Raw genomic sequence first — 19,196 nt, 5'->3', positions numbered from 1 at the left:
TCAAGCCAGAAGGCATGGTTTCTAGCCTTCTGCCGTCACCAGTGTGCTATGGGATCATGGCCAGCCACTCCTCCTTCCTTCCGTTGTTACGCAAGAAAGGTTGGATGACGGTGCCAAAACCCTGTTGCGTTTCTTGACTTTCCAGAGAGAACAAGATTAAATGAAGAGCTCATTTAATGAAGGAAAATGCCCGGACCACCTTGAATAAAAGTCTAGATAAAGCTGTAATTCCATCAATGGCAGCAAATTAGAGGAGTGTGAACAGTTACCAGACAGAGTTCAGCTGGATGCCTTGGCTGACATCTGCTCATAGCATCTAACATGGGAGTACGAAAAGCAAACAGGAGCCAATCATTTGGCCTTCCCCGACATCAACCCGCACATGACATAACGCAGGGGCCTTGCTAAACAGTCCACAGAGGCACATTTACTTACCAATAGAGATGTAACACATGAATATACTGATTCTGGAAGAATTCACAACTGGAAACAATGCCACACTCATCGATGGCTCGGCCATTCTTATACCAAGTTACCTCTGGCTTGGGTTGACCTGATAATGAAGACATAAGAATGTTCTTATTGCATTAAGTATTTTCAGGAAAAAAATCATAAAGCTATGAACAAGAATGGGTAATAAGCAATAGGGATGAGCATGATGAAGTATCTCAGTTCGGGAATGCCCTCTCCTGGATTCAAATGCATCACTCAGTAAGCACTAATGAGCATGCTACATGCCTAAGATGATGTGATACTGGGGTGGGGGTGAGGCATCCAAAATGAAAGATCCTCTCCCTAATCTCAAGGAGCTATTAAGAAAAATTATCTAAAACATGGATATGAGGCAAAAATGTGGGTAGGATCTTCTTTCAGTGTCATAGGGGGACAAAGGTCCATCTAGGGGAATGTACTCTGTTTAATTCGAAGATTACTACTGATTAAAATTCCCAGATTTAGTGAAGCTACACGTAAACTGGTAAATTTTTATCCAGTGGAGATGTAAATGATCTCTGCCCGTCTGAAAAAAATAACTCTGTAAGTCATGGTTTATTGCCCTATAGGACATTAACCAGTATTTTTACCTGGATCAGCAATCTTATCCTAACATTCTTTTATCAAATTGCCCATAAATAAATAGTTCCTCAAATGTTCTTTGACCAGGACTTCCTACTTTCTGGTTCCCTCTTTACTTAAAGATTGAATGAAACCATTGAAATGTTCGTTGCACATTTGCAGGGAAGTCGCTTGACCTTTGGAAAATTGTACTTTAACTGTAATGGCACAGAAGAGGGAAGAACGAAGTGGAGGAGCAAAATGCCATCTCCTAAGGATGAAGGAGTCCAGGATGTGTGTTTCCCAGGCAGGGACTGTGCATACCTGGCTGGCGCCATCACAGACACTGCCCTACGCCTTCTCCCTCAGAAGGAGCCCATCCTGCCCTTGTGATCATTAACCAGATGTGATGCCAATGGACTCATCTGGTAAAACCCCAGATCACCTCTTGGGATTTTTCTACCCCGTGTTATAGCTGAAGGAAGGTTTCCAGTGTGTCCCAGTGAGCTTTCCCCTTAGCTTCTATTTCATTGAAAACATACCCAAATGTGCCATGTGATCAGAGGAAAAGTCCAATATTGAGAAACAAAACACTTTCTAGATCCATCCTTCTAGTGTTTCTGTTTAATTCATCACAGGATTTTTGGTGAGCGGCCCCAGAGATCACTACGGGAAGTGCTGGGTGCGCTTCTGAGATCTGCACCATGGACAGGACCTGAGGGTGCTCAGAGGCCCTGCCTCCTTCCCCATGTCTTGTCTGATCTGGGGCCTCCCAGCCAGGCTACCTCTGTGCTAACTCCATCAATGTGCTTGGTGGCCACTGTGGCTATCACTCCTTGCCTCTCTCTCTTTAGGCAGGGGCCTGACTAATCAGTCCGCGGAACCAGGAGCAGACAGGCCTGCGTGCAAGGACACATCCTTCTTTACCAGTGGCTTGGCGGAGTCCCTTCCAGGCAAATGACTAAACCACCAGAAATGAGCTTCCCTGAAAAACCATCAAGGATGCTGCTGATAATTCATTTCGGCTTGTTCTTAGCAGCTTTGCATCCCCCTAAAATCATCTAGTCAATTTTACTAGATTCCTTCTCAGGAAGTATCGAGTTGCTCCTATTTTTGTGCATAGTTGTGTGTGTGTGTTTTTTTTTTTTTAAGATGGTACCTAAGGTACGGGGAACTCATTCTAATCGCTTGGACCCCAGTTTTCTTATTCACACCGATCAGGGCTGGTTGATGCCCGCAGTTTCTTAATGGCTGACGGGTTTTTTCCTTCTGTGCAGTATAGATCTGAATAATCAGCCAGAAATGAGACTTACACAGGGAAGTGGTATCTTATACCTTGTGGGTGGTTTTCTTTTCTCCCTCCACTTGCTGGAAACCTCACCCGAAAATCCTCCCTTGTTTTTGAAGCCTACCTGCAGGTCACATATTGAGAGCCACCTCCAGAATGTTTCACAAGCATCCGGCTAATGGGTGTGGGGACTGGTAGGCAAGTTTAGTGTATGTCCCAACACTGGGGCTTCCTGAGGAGACATGGGGGCCCCAGTATGAAGGCTCAGTGGTAGACTTGTGCCTGTCCCTCCTCTGAAGGTTCAATGATGGACAAACACCGAGAAAGATGGGGGATTGGCTCTGGCCTCAAAGGAGCTAAGCGCACAGTCATACACTCCAGCACCCAGACCAGAGAAGAGATTTTATTACGACTTTGGCTAAGGAATCGTGGCCATTTCAGAAGCTGGCTCCTTTCCTCTTCCCTAGAAAAAGTGAGCTCAGGGGAGAAGAGTTTTCTAGGTACCCTCAGGGAAGACCACCGGTGCCTCTGTCTTTGAAGAAAGAGACATAATCCAAGAAAGAAAACAACCCACAAGGTACAAGATACTACTTCCCTACCCTACTATTTTGCTTCTACTATTTCCTTTTAATAATAAATCCTCCTTACTACTGGGGATACCTATTTGGGGGCCACATCTGGGCTATTTACTCTCCAGTCCAGGGGGAGTTCCAGTCTCCTGCTTCTCTCCATTGGGCATCCTCAGCCTTGGTTTTGCCCTCTTTACTGTTGACTAGCATGCCTGAAGAAGGTAAGCAGTGGGAGATGCATTTAGCCAGTTTGGGGATGTCAGGGAAAGAGTGAAGAAAGATTTCATCAAGTCATCTGAAGTAAAGTTAATCATCCCATTCCTACGTACACAGGAAATTAAGAGTGTATTATTTGAAAAAACAACCAGTGTGGGAATCGCCTAACCAAGAACCACAATGTGAAGTGAAAAGGATCATAAAAATATGCCCAGGAAGCTACTCGAAGAAATTCTCCAGATTGGGGAAAAAAAAAAAATCATAGAGGATTTAGTTGTTCCACTGATCACTCAGACCACGCTAGCCAGGCCATGATGTTTTTAATAATGCCTTTGTGAGCCTAAAACCCTGGGCCCCAGGGAGATTGCAGAGGGTCATTAGCCACTGAGGGTTACCAGATATTATGCAGCGAAGCACGGCGTCTGACTTCTCAGGAACCTTCTGGGAAAGTAACGTAGATAAAAAACAAAGTGTGCGCCTCTGGGGCCCTCCCAAGTCTGTCATCCTTTCATGCCACGTGAATCTGAAAAACAAAAATCCCTGACATCACCATTTGTTGGGGGATTCCTCTGACTTTCCCGGGAGTGCTGGTGGTGGCTCTTGGGAAGAGAAGGAGCGCAGCGTGGTCCCTGGCTTGCAGAAGGCTGGGCGGTGGCCCTCAGCAGGTGGGCAGGTGGGCAGGTGGGCAGGTTGCAAGAAGCCCGCGGGCAGGTTTTTTCACCTGCTGCAACGCCCGGCACTGGGACCAGATGCTTTGTCGTGGGGGCTGTGCTGTGCACTGTCGCATGCTTAGCAGCATCTGGCTTCCACCCACCAGACGCCGCAGCCCTCCCCCAAGTCGTGGCAATCAAAAATATCCGCAGACACTGCCAAGTTTCCCCAGGGAGGGCAGCCCCAGTACAGAAGCATGCACCCCAGTGGGTTGCAAGGCAGCTTGTCCCCAGACAGAGAGCACGGCTTGAGCTGACACCATTTACCATCTCTCTTTTCTCTTTCTTTCTGTCCTTAAAGTCTTCTCATTGCACTCAAAAAGGGTGCAAGCCATGCTTGCGTCCAAAGAAAGAGTTGATTAAATGCAAAGGAATCTCCAGGTGGGAGGTATTTTGAAATTGGGAAAGTACTGCTCCCTCCGAGCCCCAGACGAGCGCCTCCAGGAGGGTGGGGGATGGGCTGGCAGTTTTGAGCAAGCCTGTATTCATTGATACTGGAAGGCTTTTAACACTTGATTAGTCACCAGGTGTGTTATTTCATTTCATTTCTTTTAAATTCCCTGAATGGTTATTAACACCTCCTACACCTTACCCATGTGGAATCTCAGAGAGATTCGACAAGTTGATCAAGGTCACACAGCCCAAGTGGCTGCTGCCCTGGGGCGCCCTTCATGGCTGTGTAGGCTGACACTGCTAGCATGCAAGGTGTCCCCGGAGTTGCGCAGTGCACAACCCACACAGCCCTAAGAAGCCAGGTCTGTCTGAACCCAGAGGACCCTATCCTCTCTTTCCTCCAGATACAGGCTAGCACCACTCTGCCAAAATGATCCTTTGGAGAGCCCCACGCTTGTAAATAACATTTTGCTCTATCCAAACTGGAGGCTCCCATTCCTCTGGATGTTGGTGAGCAGTTCCCATATGCTCAAAGCTCAGGAAAGGGAAAGCACACCCCACAGTGGGATACATTTAGCATGGATGGGGTGAGGCACACTTCGACATGCAAACAGTGATTCTGGGGATGCTGAGCATCCAAAAGCAAGAGCGATCCAAGCTCTAGGCTGTATCTTAATAGTCACAACTGTATCATCAAAGGGGAAACCCCACTCCATATGGGTGGACCTTAACTATTTAGAACCAATTCCTCCAATGTGCAGGGCCTGGTTCAAGATGAAAATGAGGGGTTCCTTGTTCAAAAATGATCGAGCTATTTGAGATAGCAACAAAAGAGCCATAAACTGAGTGCTGGGGCCCTTATGGGCATGGGGCCCTGTGCGAGGCTCACACTGTGGGACCCTGAGGCTGGCCCTGCCCGGTGGACACGGCCCTGAGAACATTCTGCTCACCAATGGCCACTAGTGCTTCCTCCCCTTTGAGGCCTTTCCTTCAGCTTTTGGTGTTCCCAGGGCATTTCCTTAATCTTAAGGTGTTCTGTTTAGAAATAAGGTTAGTCCTTGAAAACAAAAAAGCACTCCCAACTTCTGCTTAGTGAAACACCCAAGCTCTCTGAGTATGGGGGTAAAAACAATTAATTTAGGAGAATGTACCTCCTTCCTTTCTTCAGGAGAATGTGTAGAAAGCAACTTTGTGCTTTGACCTGAGGTTCAGCTAACATACAGAACGGGGAGAGAGAGCTGTACAGCTGAAGAAATAATAGGTTTGCATCAAAGAGGAAGGTAAGTGCTTAGGTCTGATACAGAGCACAAGGGCAGGGAGAGAAGCCCACAGGGCTGCAGGGAACTGGGGCAAAGAAGATTGAGCCAGAGAAACGGAAAAGAGGATGTTAAGAAGTTTTGTTCTACAGTTGTTGATTGGATCCTCTCGACACCCCTTAATCAAGACTTGAATTGCATTTCCGGTGATTTTAGGTTACAGGGCTTTTTACTGGATTTATTTATTTGTTAAGATTTGTTTATTTATTTATTTGAAAGAGAGAGAAAGAAAGCCCACGCACAAGAGCTGGAGGGAGAGGGAAAGAGAATCCCAAGCAGACTCCCCACTTATTGATCTCACGACTTTGAGATCATGACCTCAGCCGAAACCCAGAGTCAGCTGCTTAACCAACTGAGCCACCCAGGTGCCCCAGTTTTAGGACATTTTAAATGTAACCTGTAGAGATTGGCCCCCACAGGGTTCCTGATTAATAGGTATTATATTTAAAAGATCATAAGCACCTCTTAGTCTAGATAGTAAGTTAGTTGCACAGAACAGCAAGAAATTCTGTTGGCAAGATGTCAAACAGACACCTGCACCCCAGATTACATAATAAGTACATTTGTGGTTGATGGTTCCAATCAGTATAAAAAGGCCAGACTTGACCTGCATTATTTACTTAGCAGTCACAGAAATGTCTAATGGAAAAACTATCTCAACTAGGTTGAAAGAAATCTCAAAGACAAATAACTCCAAAGGGCAACTTTTATGGTAGCCACTTTGCACAAGGAAGTTTACAGAAGACTTGGTGTGTGTGGCTGAATTACTGTATGAATAGATGACTAAGCCAGAATGAGTGTGGGTCCCACAGTGCTCAGAAGCCAAGAAAAATGAATGGCAACGTGCTGTCCTTTCACTGCTGAAGAAATGTTCTCCACCCCCCACGTACTGTGCCTCCCCCCCCCCCCCCCCGCCGAAAATACACACCGAAAGAAGCAGCATCTTTGGTTAATGTCAGTATTTGCTCATCCATTTCAGAGGTCTGAGCAGGTGATGAGAGCTAGAGCTATGGAACTGACTTGAGATAAAAGTTGATATTTCTCAGTATTATTGAACAAACATTGTTGGGGCTAAATGTAAGCAAAAGGCAGTAAGAATGGACTCTAAGTCCAGTTTTAAATTTTTTACTGTATTTCAGAACTGAAAATGCAAGTTGTATTTGTGACCTCATCTACTGTTTTAACTCAATATAAAATATAGAACAAGGGTTGGCAAACATATCAAAGTACAGCTTCAGAAAGACAGAGGAAAGGAAAGGAAAGGAAAGGAAAGGAAAGGAAAGGAAAGGAAAGGAAAGGAAAGGAAAGGAAAAGGAAAGGAAAGGAAAGGAAAGGAAAGGAAAGGAAGAAAGAAGGAAATAAAAGAGAAAAGAAAGAAAGAAAGAGAAAAAGAAGAAAAAGAAAAGGAAAGAAAAGGAAGAAAGAAAGAAGAAAAAGAAAGAGAAGGAGAAGAAGAAAGCAGGAAAGGAAAAGAAAGACAAAAAGAAAGAAAGAAAGAAAGAAAGAAAGAAAGAAAGAAAGAAAGAAAGAAAGAAAGACAAAAAAAGAAGAAAAGGAAAGAAAAAGAAAAAGGAAGGAAGAAAGGCAAGAGAAAGAGACAGAGTGAGATTTAGAATCATCCTCCAAATAAAGATATTTGGAGTATTTATTACTGATCTGGTAAATTTTCCAAAGATGAGAACCATGCAATTTTACGTATTTTATACCCCAGTTGGCATATTGGTCAGACACGGCACATAGGTAGGTTTTACAACCCAAGAAAAGCAGGGAGTAGGAGTCAGAACTCTTAGTTACAACACATCCCTTTATTGTTTTTGAGCAGCAGCATGGCACCGGTGCTAGGAGATCCAGAGCCGGATACCCTGGGTTCACACGCTGGCGGCACTCCCTACCAGCATTGTCAATAAGCGTATCACGGCCCCTCCGTGCCTCAGCTTCCTCATCTGTAAAATGAAGGCAAAACAGTGGTCTATACTTCCTAGGTTGTTATAAAGATTAAACGAGTTATTGCTTGCAAAGCACTTCGTACAGCACCTGGCACAAAAGTAGGTGCCCGATAAATGTTAGCACTAATTATTTTTTTAAATGCAGCTTTGATTGAAAACATTAGCCCATCTGACTGGCAGCAAGGCTGAGAGATATGCAACATTTTTTTTTCTTTATTTATTTATGATAGTCACAGAGAGAGAGAGGGGCAGAGACCCAGGCAGAGGGAGAAGCAGGCTCCATGCAGGGAGCCTGACGTGGGATTCGATCCCCGGTCTCCAGGATCGCGCCCTGGGCCAAAGGCAGGCGCCAAACCACTGCGCCACCCAGGGATCCCCGATATGCAACATTTTTTAACAGCTTTAGTGAGATAGAATTCACATGCCATATAATTCATTCATTTACAGTGTACAATTCAGTGGCTTTCAATATATTCAGAGTTGTGTGACCATCACCGCAATCAATTTTAGAATAGTCTCATTTCCCCAAAAAGAATCCCACACTCCTTAGCTTTCAAGTTCTCATCTTTCTGTCCCTTCGCCCAAACCTACACACACAGCCCCACGCAACCACTAATCCACTTTCTGTTTCTGTGGATTTGCCTATCCTGGACTATTCAGATCAACAGGATCAAACGCTACGCGGTCCTTTGTGACTGGCTTCTTTCTCTTAGCACGACGTTTCCAAGGTCCATTTGTGCTGCATCATGGGTCAGTATTCACTCCTTTTTACACCATTCTTCAACCCTTCTTGGGAGCAGCTGTCGGGGCACAAGAATGACTGCCTTGGCTCTCCACATCCCTAGGACACTTACTCAGATGATGGGGGGGGGAGTGGGGGGAAGGGCTCTAGAATCTGGAAAATTCTCCTGATCGGGGAAACATCACAGGACTGAGGACGGAACCCAGGCTTTGTCACTTGCAAGGGACATATCTACATCTGTCTCTGCCACTTACCTGGTCAAAGTTCTTCATCTGTAAAAGGAGATGATGCTAATGTTCTAAGGATTAGAATAATCCTTACATAAATGGCCTAAGGAGAACCTGCCACATAATTGGTCTTCGAGGTGGTAATCAGTAGGCTTAAAGGAAAGACGTCACTTGGTTTCATCAATTTCCTTTCCTGCTGTGGGTTACCACAATAATTTTTTTTAAGCAATACACCAATAGATGTCTAAAAATCTCTCTTCATGGAACATTCAGCTGTAATAGTAATTTCAAGACATGACTCCTGCCATCCCCATTCCCAGGATCCACCGCTATGGATAGAAAGGGAAGAAAGGACATATCAAACTGCCAAGAAGAAAAGTTAGGGTGACACTGGGAACCTTATGTGTCATCTCTGACTCCTCCCCAGGTGACTGCTTCCTGACGGTGAAGTCCCACAGGTTACAACACTTACAAACATGCTATTTGACTCATAGAGACGGTTCAGTCACTGCCTGTCCCAGCCACGGCTGTGCTGACTATAAAGGAGAGAGGACAGTTAAGTCAGGCTGTGGTTCATGTTTCGTGGCTTTTCTGAAGGTTAGACTCCTTGGAGACAGATTTATCATTCTCCGCTAAACGTGGACAACCAATATTGAATTACTGATATGAGCAGAGGGGGCTCTGGTGGTGTTCACAGACATGGAGAGGTAACATGCTAACTGGAAAGAGCACAAGATTTGCATGACTTTATTTTGTTTTTTTTTTAGCTGTGGGGTCCAGAACAAGTCATTTCCTTTTTTAAAAAAAAAATTGGCTTGCCTTTAATTATACAGATTCTAAATGCATAGGTTACATGTATTTGTAAAAACACATATAAAGGCAAAGTTTCCCTCATGCCTATCTCTCCATCTCAAAACCTTCTCAAGAGGAAGGATTTGTGGGGCAGCCCAGGTGGCTCAGCAGTTTAGCACCACCTTCAGCCCAGGGCGTGATCCTGGAGACCCAGGATCGAGTCCCACGTCAGGCTCCCTGCATGGAGACCCAGTCCCATGTAGGGCTCCCTGCATGGAATCTGCTTCTCCCTCTGCCTGTGTCTCTGCCTCTCTGTGTGTCTCTCATGAATAAATAAATAAAATATTTTTTTAAAAAAGAGGAAAGATTTGCTGTACTTTCAGGCATTTTTCTATCCATGTATGTATATCAGCATCTAAATATGTGTACATTTACATAACATTTATATTTTGTTATATCTATATAATTTATATCCATTTATGTGTATCTCATATGTGTGTGTTTATATATAATTTTGTGGCATGCATGGCATTAAATTGTGTATACTTCCCAGGCAGTTGGCTTATCTTACTTAGTAATAACCGTTGGCTTGTTATGGATTGCCAATCCAATCCATAAAAGGCTACATCATTTTTTAAATGCTACTCAATGATATCAATATTGCCTAGCATGGCAATACCAGGCTTAATCTGTGTGTTCTTGTGTTGATGACATTGAGCTAGGCTGGAGTTTTTTACACTTACAAATGTGTCTCCAATAAAACTACATCCTTCTACATGCTTCCTTGGGCACATAAGTGGTTCTCCAGACTAAATATCAAGAAATGAAATTGCTGGATAAAAGAGCATTCACATATTCTATTTTGATAGATACTCCAAATGGGCAGGGCATTTAACAGAATAGCAGAAGGATATGGTGATGAAGGGCCCGATTCCTGAGTTCAAGTCTTAGCTCTGCCACTTACTAGCTCACCTTTGCTCTGTCAAAGGTTCTTCATCTGTAAAACTATGATAATAGCAGTATCTACTTCATTTCGTTGTTAGGAAAATTAAGTATGTATAAAGCTCTTCTAAATGGTAGAGTAAGAACTCTGTAAGTGTTAGCTATCAGGAGCTTTGGGTTTTTTTGTTTTGTTTTTTTAAAGATTTTATTTATTTATTCATGAGAGACACAGAGAGGGAGAGAGAGAGAGAGAGAGAGAGAGAGAGGCAGAGACACAGGCAGAGGGAGAAGCAGGCTCCATGCAGGGAGCCCGACGTGGGACTCCATCCTGGGTCTCCAGGATCAGGCCCTGGGCTGAAGGCGGCGCTAAACCGCTGAGCCACCCAGGCTGCCCAGGAGCTTTGGGTTTAATATCAGTAAAATCACCAAAACATCTTCCTCTCAAATTAGAAAAGAGATAGGAGGTTATAGAATTATTTGAATCATTAGAGCCCTCGATGGATGCCAAGTTTTATTTTGGCCAATCTGCCCCAATAACTCGGTGGCTTGGCTTCTGTCAGCAGGAAAGTTGCTGTCAACTGACAGGGTCAGGGAAATACTCTCATCCCACATGCAAATAATAGCTAACCAGCGCCTCTGGAGCTGGCAGGAAAGCCAGCTGTCACCGTGCTTTCTCACTGGGGACAGGAGGGATTAGTTCTGATTACTCAACCTAATCCAAATGGCAATTGGTATCTGAGTTACTACAGATTTGGATGTCACATCTACTATCCCATGTTAGTTAGGGAAGCATACGCTCCCCAAAGATGGGGTCTGGGAATTTGAGATCTGGGAATTTGGGGAAGTGGGTGAGGAGGAGGCAAACCAGGTGGGGAGAGAGAAACAATTACAATGCTTTTGTACCTTCTATGTGTCAGCCCCCAGGCTGGACACTTCGTAGACATCATCACATTGAATCTTCACAGCAAAACTACTAAGGCAGGTGTTCTTTCCCATTTGATACATAATGACTTGACACTTTAAGGTAACTTTAAAAGCGTTGACGTAACAAACTTAATTCCTCACTGCCTGCAAGTGACAGTGTTGATATTGCATCCTGGTTTGTTGGAGCTCAAGCATTGTTTTCTTTCTTGGGTGTGACTTTTGGGTTGTATGTGAGAAACAGAGGCAAGAAAATAAGCCCATGAAAAGATGCTCACTATCATTAGTCATTATGGAAATTCAAATTAATATCATAATGAATGAGATAGCATTTCACAATTACTGGAGTGGTTACAACATGATAGGCAACCAAGTGTGGGCAAGGATATGGAGAAAAATCCTCAAGCATGGCTGGAGGGAATGTAAAACAGTACAGACACTTTGGAAGATAGTTTGGCAGTTTCCAAAAAAGATAAGCATGAATTTACCAAAAGTATCTCACCACGAGAAATGAAAACAAATACTCACACAAAGACTTGCACACAAATATTAACAGGATTATTCATAATAACCTAAAATTGGAAATAACCTAAATTTCCATTGGAAACAATCTAAATGCCCCCTGGAAAAACCTAGTGAACAGATAGACAAATGGGGTATAGCCACACCATAGAATACTATGGAGAAATAAAAAGGAAAAAGCTTGGATACACAGTACAATATGGGTGAACTCCAAAAAAATTCCAGTGAAAGAAGCCAGACACAAGAGACCACATACTGTAAGATTCTGTTTATATGAGATATCCAAAGGAAGTTATAAAGACCAAAAGTAGATTAGTGGTTGCTGGAGATGGAGGCAGTGGGAGAACACTGATTAATAATAAATGTGCATGGGAGCACCTGAGTGACTCTGTCAGTTAAGCACCCAACTCTTGATCTCTACTCAGGTCTTGATCTTGGGGTCATGAGATGGGACCCTGTGTTGAGCTCAACGCTGGATGTGGAGCCTACTTTAAAAAAATAGTAATAATAATAACAATAAATGTCCGTGAGGGATCTTTTTGGGGTGACGAAAATGTTCTAAAACTGATCTATGATGATGGTTGTAGGACTTGATAAAATTATTTCAAACATCATTGAATTGAACACTTAGAAGAGGTGAATTATAATTGCGGGATGGGAGAGAAAAAAGGAAAAGGTGAATTATACAAAATGCAATATATGTCTTAATAAAGTTAATTTTTTAATGATTTTATTTACTTATTCATGAGAGAGACACACACAGAGAGAGAAGCAGAGAGACAGGCAGAGGGAGAAGCAGGCTCCCTGAGGGGAGCCCGATGCAGGACTCGATCCCAGGACCCCAGGATCGCAACCTGAGCCAAAGGCAGATGTTCAACCACTGAGCCACCCAGGTGCCCCAATAAAGCTAATTTCTGAAATAGAAGCAAGGAGACAAACATGTCATAAGCACATATTGCAGTCATTGCAGTCTTACTTGTGATAGCAAAAGACTGGAAGCAACCAAAATCTCCACAGGTAAGAAGATGGTTACAGTTTATCTGCTGAATGGATTTTCTATTTTAATTTTTTATTTTATTTTATTTTTTTTAAGATTTTATTTATTTATTCATGAGAGACACACACAGAGAGAGAGAGGCAGAGGAAGAAGCAGGCCCCATCCAGGGAGCCCGATGTGGGACTTGATCCAGGGTCTCCAGGATCATGCCCTGGGCCAAAGGCAGACGCTCAACCGCTGAGCCACCCAGGTGTCCCGGATTTTCTATTTTTAACAGCAATGGGCATTAAAAATGAATAAGGAATTTCTGTATGTACTGATATGAAATAATCTCCAAGATATATTGTTCAGCGAAATAAAATATAGAAGAGTGGAGAGCAGCTATCACTTGTATAGGCAAAACAAGAAGAATATTCTGATATGCTTATCCATACACACAATGATTCTAAAAACTCTCAAGACACTGGTACCATGGTTGTCTCTGGATGGAGGCCCAAGTATCTAAGGAAGGGAAGTGGGAAGCCTTTTAAAAACAGTGATTGGGACGTTGGGGTGGCTCAGTGGTTGAGCGTCTGCCTTCAGCTCAGGTCATGATCCTAGGGTCCTGGGATTGAGTCCCACATTGGGCTCCCTGCATGGAGCCTGCTTCTCCCTCTGCCTGTGTCTCTGCCCCTCTGTCTCTCGTGTGTGTGTGTGTGTGTGTGTGTTTCTCATGAGTAAATAAATAAAATCTTTTTAAAAAGAAAAGAAAAAAGAAAAATGCCCCTGAAACTGGCAGCTTAAGTGACTTTTCCAAGGTCCTACAGCTTATGAATGGCAGAGTCCATAATTCTTGATTCTAATTTTCAACTTACTATGTTGAGAGGACATATTCCTCTACTGGGCTTATCCTTGTCTTCTCTCCAAGCAAAGACAGGGTAGAAAGGAAAGATCATGATGCTATCAACATACAGAGCAGGACTGTACTGTTAATGAGACCAACTGCCATGGATTACCTGGCTAACATCACTTTGGTTGGAGGTTGAACATGGTGGGCCAAAGGCTGTGTCCCATGGAGGTATGTGTCATCACAGTCCTCACTGTGTTGTGAAGAAATCCTCTCTCGTTCCTCCTCTTGTCCTCTGCTTTCTCCTAGGCTCCCTGGGTCCCTCTTTGGAGAGAATGTCTATTTTTTAAAAAATTTTATTTTATTTTTTATGATTTGTTTATTTATTTATTTATTTTGAGAATGTCTATTTTAAATTGGACCAAAATGTGTGCAATGTCAGGCATCTGTAGACAGGGGAGCACCTGGGGAAAGTTCTCCTCCCTTCTGTCCCCTCCCAGCCTGGGACGGGAGAGGGGGCTGCTACGGAGAGTGCCAGTGTCACCTCGGCCACCTTCATCCACCATCCTTCTCCCAGCCAGTCAGAGGGCCTTGGGAGAAAATGTTGTGGTTTTGCCTCCACTTGCCTTGTTTTCTGAAGAATTATTTTTATCATTCATTATCAAGCTGTTTTTAGTAAAGTGTGCCTAAGGGATAAGGAGCACCACCCCCAAGGAAAGCAGGGGAGTAGCACTGTATCCATGCGTTCACTGCAGTCACACACAGGACCCTTCTGCAGGAGATTTTTTTTTTTTTTGACTCGCTCTTCATCTTTTATTTATTTATTTATTTTTTAAATATTTTTTTCTTTACTTATTTATGATAGTCACAGAGAGAGAGAGAGAGAGGCAGAGACACAGGCAGAGGGAGAAGCAGGCTCCATGCACCGGGAGCCTGACGTGGGATTCGATCCCGGGTCTCCAGGATCACGCCCTGGGCCAAAGGCAGGCACCAAACCACTGCGTCACCCAGGGATCCCCGGAGATTTTTTTTAAACTTGTTTGGGCTGCAGTTTAAAGCAGGTCTGGGGCTTCCTGGGTGGCTCAGTGGTTTAGCGCCTGCCTTCAGCTCAGGGCGTGATCCTGGGGTCCCAGGATCAAGTCCCGCATCGGTCTCCCTGCATGGAGCCTGCTCCTCCCTCTGCCTGTGTCTCTGTCTCTCTGTCTCTCTGTCTCTCTCTCTCTCTGTGTGTGTCTCTCGTGAATAAATAAATAAAATCTTAAAAAAAAATACCCCAGACCTCCTTGACTGGCCAAGTTTCCCAGTCATCCTAACTGCATTCCCCACATTCCTCTCCCATCATCACTCCAGCCTGGACCTCAAGGATGGGCGCGACCCTAGCCTTCCTGCTTCCTGGGCCCTGATTGGTCCAGATTGGTCCTCCCTGGCCCAGGGCGCCTGAAATTCCCACCCCTGGCCCTCCACTCCACAACTCCGTGTGGGACACGCCTTCTCCAAGCTGCCCTTCGTGTTTTGTTTTGCTCCGTGTTTTTTCCTTTACACAGAAAGACCATCTTCCATCTGGTTCTTCCATTCAAGTCCCACTAGTTTTCAAACCCCAGCTCAAGGGCTAAATTGTCCTTGAAGCCTCCTCTGAGAGCCTCAGGGTGGGGGGGGAAAAGAGACTCCTCCCCAAATGGTGGACCACTCACCTCCGTGTGCGCTGCCTACACTCAGTGTCCCCCACAGACATACTCCACGGTGAGATGTTTGCCTGCAAGACGACTCCTGGGTTTATCTTTTGTGCTCTCCCCAGTTCTAGCATATTGTGACTGGGCCTGCCACACATCTTTTGAAAAGTAGGCAAGTTTAGTGATTGAAAGGATCAACGCAAATAGGGTTTCCCCAGAAATTACAGGCCCAAGAAACAGCTAAAGCAGTGACCCTCAGGTGTGGTCCCTGGACCACACCATCCATCCGCATCACCTGAGGACTTGTCTGAAATGCAAATTCTCCGGACCTTCAGAGGCAGAAACTCTAGGGGTGGGACCCAGGAGCCTGTATTTCAACAAGCTTTCTTTTTTTTTTTTTTTTTTAATTTTTTTTTTATTTATGATAGTCACAGAGAGAGAGAGAGAGAGAGGCAGAGACACAGGCAGAGGGAGAAGCAGGCTCCATGCACCGGGAGCCCAATGTGGGATTCGATCCCGTGTCTCCAGGATCGCGCCCTGGGCCAAAGGCAGGCGCCAAACCGCTGCGCCACCCAGGGAACCCTTCAACAAGCTTTCTGATTCTGTTGAGCTTTAAAGTTTGAGAACCACTGGACTAGAAGAAAAATCTCTAACTACTGACTGAGGAGCAAATGAACCTGGTTATCCAAGAGCAGGATTGAAGACCAAGTGAAGATAGAGGTGAGTTGTGGGTCTTTTTCCTCTCTTGCAGGTTGGGCATTTATTCTTTTATTTTTACCAACCCTAAGATGACATGCTTACTGTCTCCCAAGTTCCTTTACATTTCTGAATGTCTAGATTTCCTTTTTGGCAGAAAAGAACAACAGGTTTCCTTGTGAACCTGTCAGTAGCTCAAGCAAAGGATTTATCAAGCTACTCTGATGTGCCTGGGCAGAAGCTGTGCCATAGCTCAGTCAAGACAGTGCAATAATAAAGATGTGGCTAGCATTCTTTGGACCTGTCCAATGAGGGCTACTTGTGACTCTTGTCTGCTCCATCCCTCTGTGCCTGACTTGTCCTCACTCCAGAACGAGGAAGCACCCTGTTCATAATGTACTTTCATCACTGACCTTGAAATTCCAGCCACGGCTCTTGAAATGTCCATCTAGCTGCTGTCTCCGCTGAGCCCCCCATGGCTAGCCCATTTCAGAGTGTTCTCACATGTCCTCACTCCACTAGGCCTCTGTCCAAGCAAAAAGGGAATCAGTGCAAGGTGCCCCTAGAAACTTTGAGGGAAGACTGGACCTGTGCCTTAATTTTCATAATAATCACAGAGATATCACTTCATATGTATAGATTTATACCTTTACTTTCCATTCTTATGGATTATGAGAACTCATATTTAAATATGACACTGATATATACTAAAAAGTATCATATGATGTTGATAAATCCCTACCTGTACAGGTAATAAATATACCATCAACCATCTTCAAACAAAAAATAGTTTTTCTCATTTATTGCAGGCACATTCTAAAATATAATCTTTGTTTTGTTTTGTTTTGCTCTCAAACACTTTATTTTTAAGTACAGAAGTTTCCTCAAAAAATCTAATTTTCTTTTTTTTTTTTTTTAAGATTTTTATTTATGCGTGAGAGAGAGAGAGAGAGTACATGAGTGTGGAGAGGTGTTAAGGGAGAAGCAGGCTCTCTGCTGAGCAGGGAGCTGGAGGTGGGACTCAATCCCAGGACCCTGAGATTATGGCCTGACCTGAAGGCAGATGCTTAACCAACTGAGCCACTCAGGCACCCAAAAAATCTAATTTTCTACGTTATTTTGGTTTAATCATTGTATTGATGTCAAAAATGTGTTAACTTCCACCACTTTAATAGTTTCTATTGTAAAAGCATTCAGAAGTTTTAGCAAAAAAGAGAGAGAGAAGTTTTTAAATTAACCAAGGAGAAGAACTGGCCTTTGGGGAGAAGCTAGGATGTGACATATACTTTAGGTATATTTACTCATGTCCCCATCACTCCGGTCAGAGTGGATGTTGCTATCTTCATTTCACAGATGAGAACATTGGATTTCAAACAGGCTGAAAAACTGTGCTAGAGTCAGAATTTGACTGGAAATCTGACTCCAGAGCCTGTGCTTTACTCCTCAGCACCCCCGGCCCCCCACTACCTCTACCCACATTAGAATGTCCACTGCTTCCTCCTTGCATAGACTGATATCTACATGTAGGTGTGCATGGGGGCCTTAAAAACAAATTAGATTGGGACAGGGAGATTTTTGCCTGTGACAGACACAAGAATCCACATGACCTAAAAGCCTTCCCCAGAAAGTGAGTGTTTTGCAAAAACTTCAAAAGGACGATGACATTTGGCAGCAAATCTGTTTCAATTTGTTTTAAATCCTGATTTCCAAGATCTGAATGTGCTAATGGACCATCAGTGCCTGTTGATACAGGATTTGTCAATTTGTTGATTCAGAACAACATCCTGGATTTTGGTACATAAGTCTCACAGCAAAGAAGTTCTTTCAATTTACTCTTAGCTGGCTGGCATGCTGTTAAACAAACAAAACAAAACAAAACAAAACATCTCTTACTGTTCCTGGTCACTTAAGCTTCCAAAATTAAGGATAACTATACTTAAGGAAAAGAACGGGGAAGGGAAATATTAGAGCAGAAGCAGTTCTAAATGCTGCTCTTGCTTTTATCTATTTTTAAATGATTGCCAGATGTCTGTAACTGACACCCTTAATCAGTGGTTTTAAAGTTTGAATGTGTTCATCAAAATGCAATGTGACAGTGGGGCCATTTTATCGATGGATTTTTTTGATTGACTTCTCACCTTAAATTTTTAAAGAATCTATTTAACAACTTGAGTACAACATCCTGCCTATGGTTAACGAAACTGCATTATACACTTTAAAATTCGAGAGGTTAGATCTCAAGCATTCTTACCTCAATTTAAAAAAAAAAGGGGGAGGGGGAAAGGAGAGGAAAGCAAATCTATTTAATGACTTGATGAATGTCTCCATCAGCCATTTTGAAATGCCTGATAGCTTTTCAGCAATTTGCATTCCGGGTGTCAGACAAGATACTGCTGTGTCCATCCAGAAAGTGGGGATTTTCAATCATTCATATAATCTAAGCAATAACTTTTGACTAAAATACTAAAATATTTCAGACAAAAGGATCTGGGGTCTGAGTTACCAGAATGATCACTCCAATTTTTCATGTTACTTTGCAAAACCTTTGCAGATCACTCCTTCGAGTCATCCTGTGTGTGTGTTTTAATTGCTGAGATAGAAAGTGTCTATTTTAATTACTGCTGGGCCCAAATAAACAGACATGAAAAATAATCATTTCCCCAAAGGGTCTGAATGGACCTAAACTACAAATGATAATTTGGCTACTTTAAAGCCTATAGAGTCAAATGTGCCAGATGGCCCCTACTTGTTCCGTCCTGTTCTGTATCATCAGGAAACCATCTGCTCTGTTCCTTATTGCAGAAAATGCAAACAACTACATATTTAAAGCACAGCCATTCCTTATGTAAAAACCAAAGTCTGGATACTTACTTTTCAGTATTTTTCGTCCAAAAGACGTGATAGGAGGGCTGGCTCGGCTGTGGGCTCCCCGGGCTGTGTTGGGAAGTATTGATTGGGTGTCCCTGCTCCTGGGACTGGGCATTCAGAGGAGTTACAGGGTTCAGGGTCTTATCCACGTTCAGGTCAAAGCACAGTTGGGTCTGTTTCCAGAAAAGCTCCTATCTTCCTAAGAGGGAAAATTCTATGCCCAGGGACGTTCTGGAAGAAGAGATTTTTTCCCTGCCCTTGAATGAACTAGGTCATTGCTGAAGCTGGAGAATATTTTTTAGCATCACTGTGATGAAACTTGAGGGCTGTTTCTGCAGTAGGTGTGACACTTGTTGACGCCGCCAGGGAGGCCCTGGCAAAGGGACCTGGTGAAATGCAGCTCCAGCGAGCTGACGAAACACAGACGAGCTGTCCCCGAGGCCTGGGACACAGAGCGCTGATCTGCAAGATTGTGCAGGCCCTCAGCTTTAGTGGCTTGCCT

General features: G+C 43.8%; 1 protein-coding gene across 3 annotated transcripts in view; it reads right to left on the bottom strand.

Annotated features, from left to right (window-relative positions):
* LOC129514616 (alpha-protein kinase 2-like) overlaps positions 1–18,976 on the bottom strand; it is a 117,666-nt gene extending 98,690 nt beyond the window's left edge. For 2 of the 3 annotated variants that reach the window (XM_055333350.1, XM_055333353.1), the window contains exons 1-4: positions 18,698–18,976; positions 16,240–16,352; positions 3,522–3,649; positions 436–553 (exon numbers count right to left, since the gene is read on the bottom strand). In XM_055333350.1, the coding sequence (XP_055189325.1) occupies positions 436–553; positions 3,522–3,649; positions 16,240–16,274 (281 nt within the window). In that variant the 5' untranslated portion in view covers positions 16,275–16,352; positions 18,698–18,976. The remainder of the gene's footprint in view (positions 1–435; positions 554–3,521; positions 3,650–16,239; positions 16,353–18,697) is intronic. The other variant, XM_055333351.1, reaches the window with a different exon arrangement.
* Between the last annotated feature and the right edge of the window lie 220 nt (positions 18,977–19,196).

Source organism: Nyctereutes procyonoides, unplaced genomic scaffold (assembly GCF_905146905.1).
Source record: "Nyctereutes procyonoides isolate TBG_1078 unplaced genomic scaffold, NYPRO_anot_genome, whole genome shotgun sequence".
Lineage (NCBI taxonomy): Eukaryota > Metazoa > Chordata > Mammalia > Carnivora > Canidae > Nyctereutes > Nyctereutes procyonoides.
Note: the sequence above shows the minus strand (reverse complement) of the source record. Positions and strands in the feature narration are given on the sequence as shown.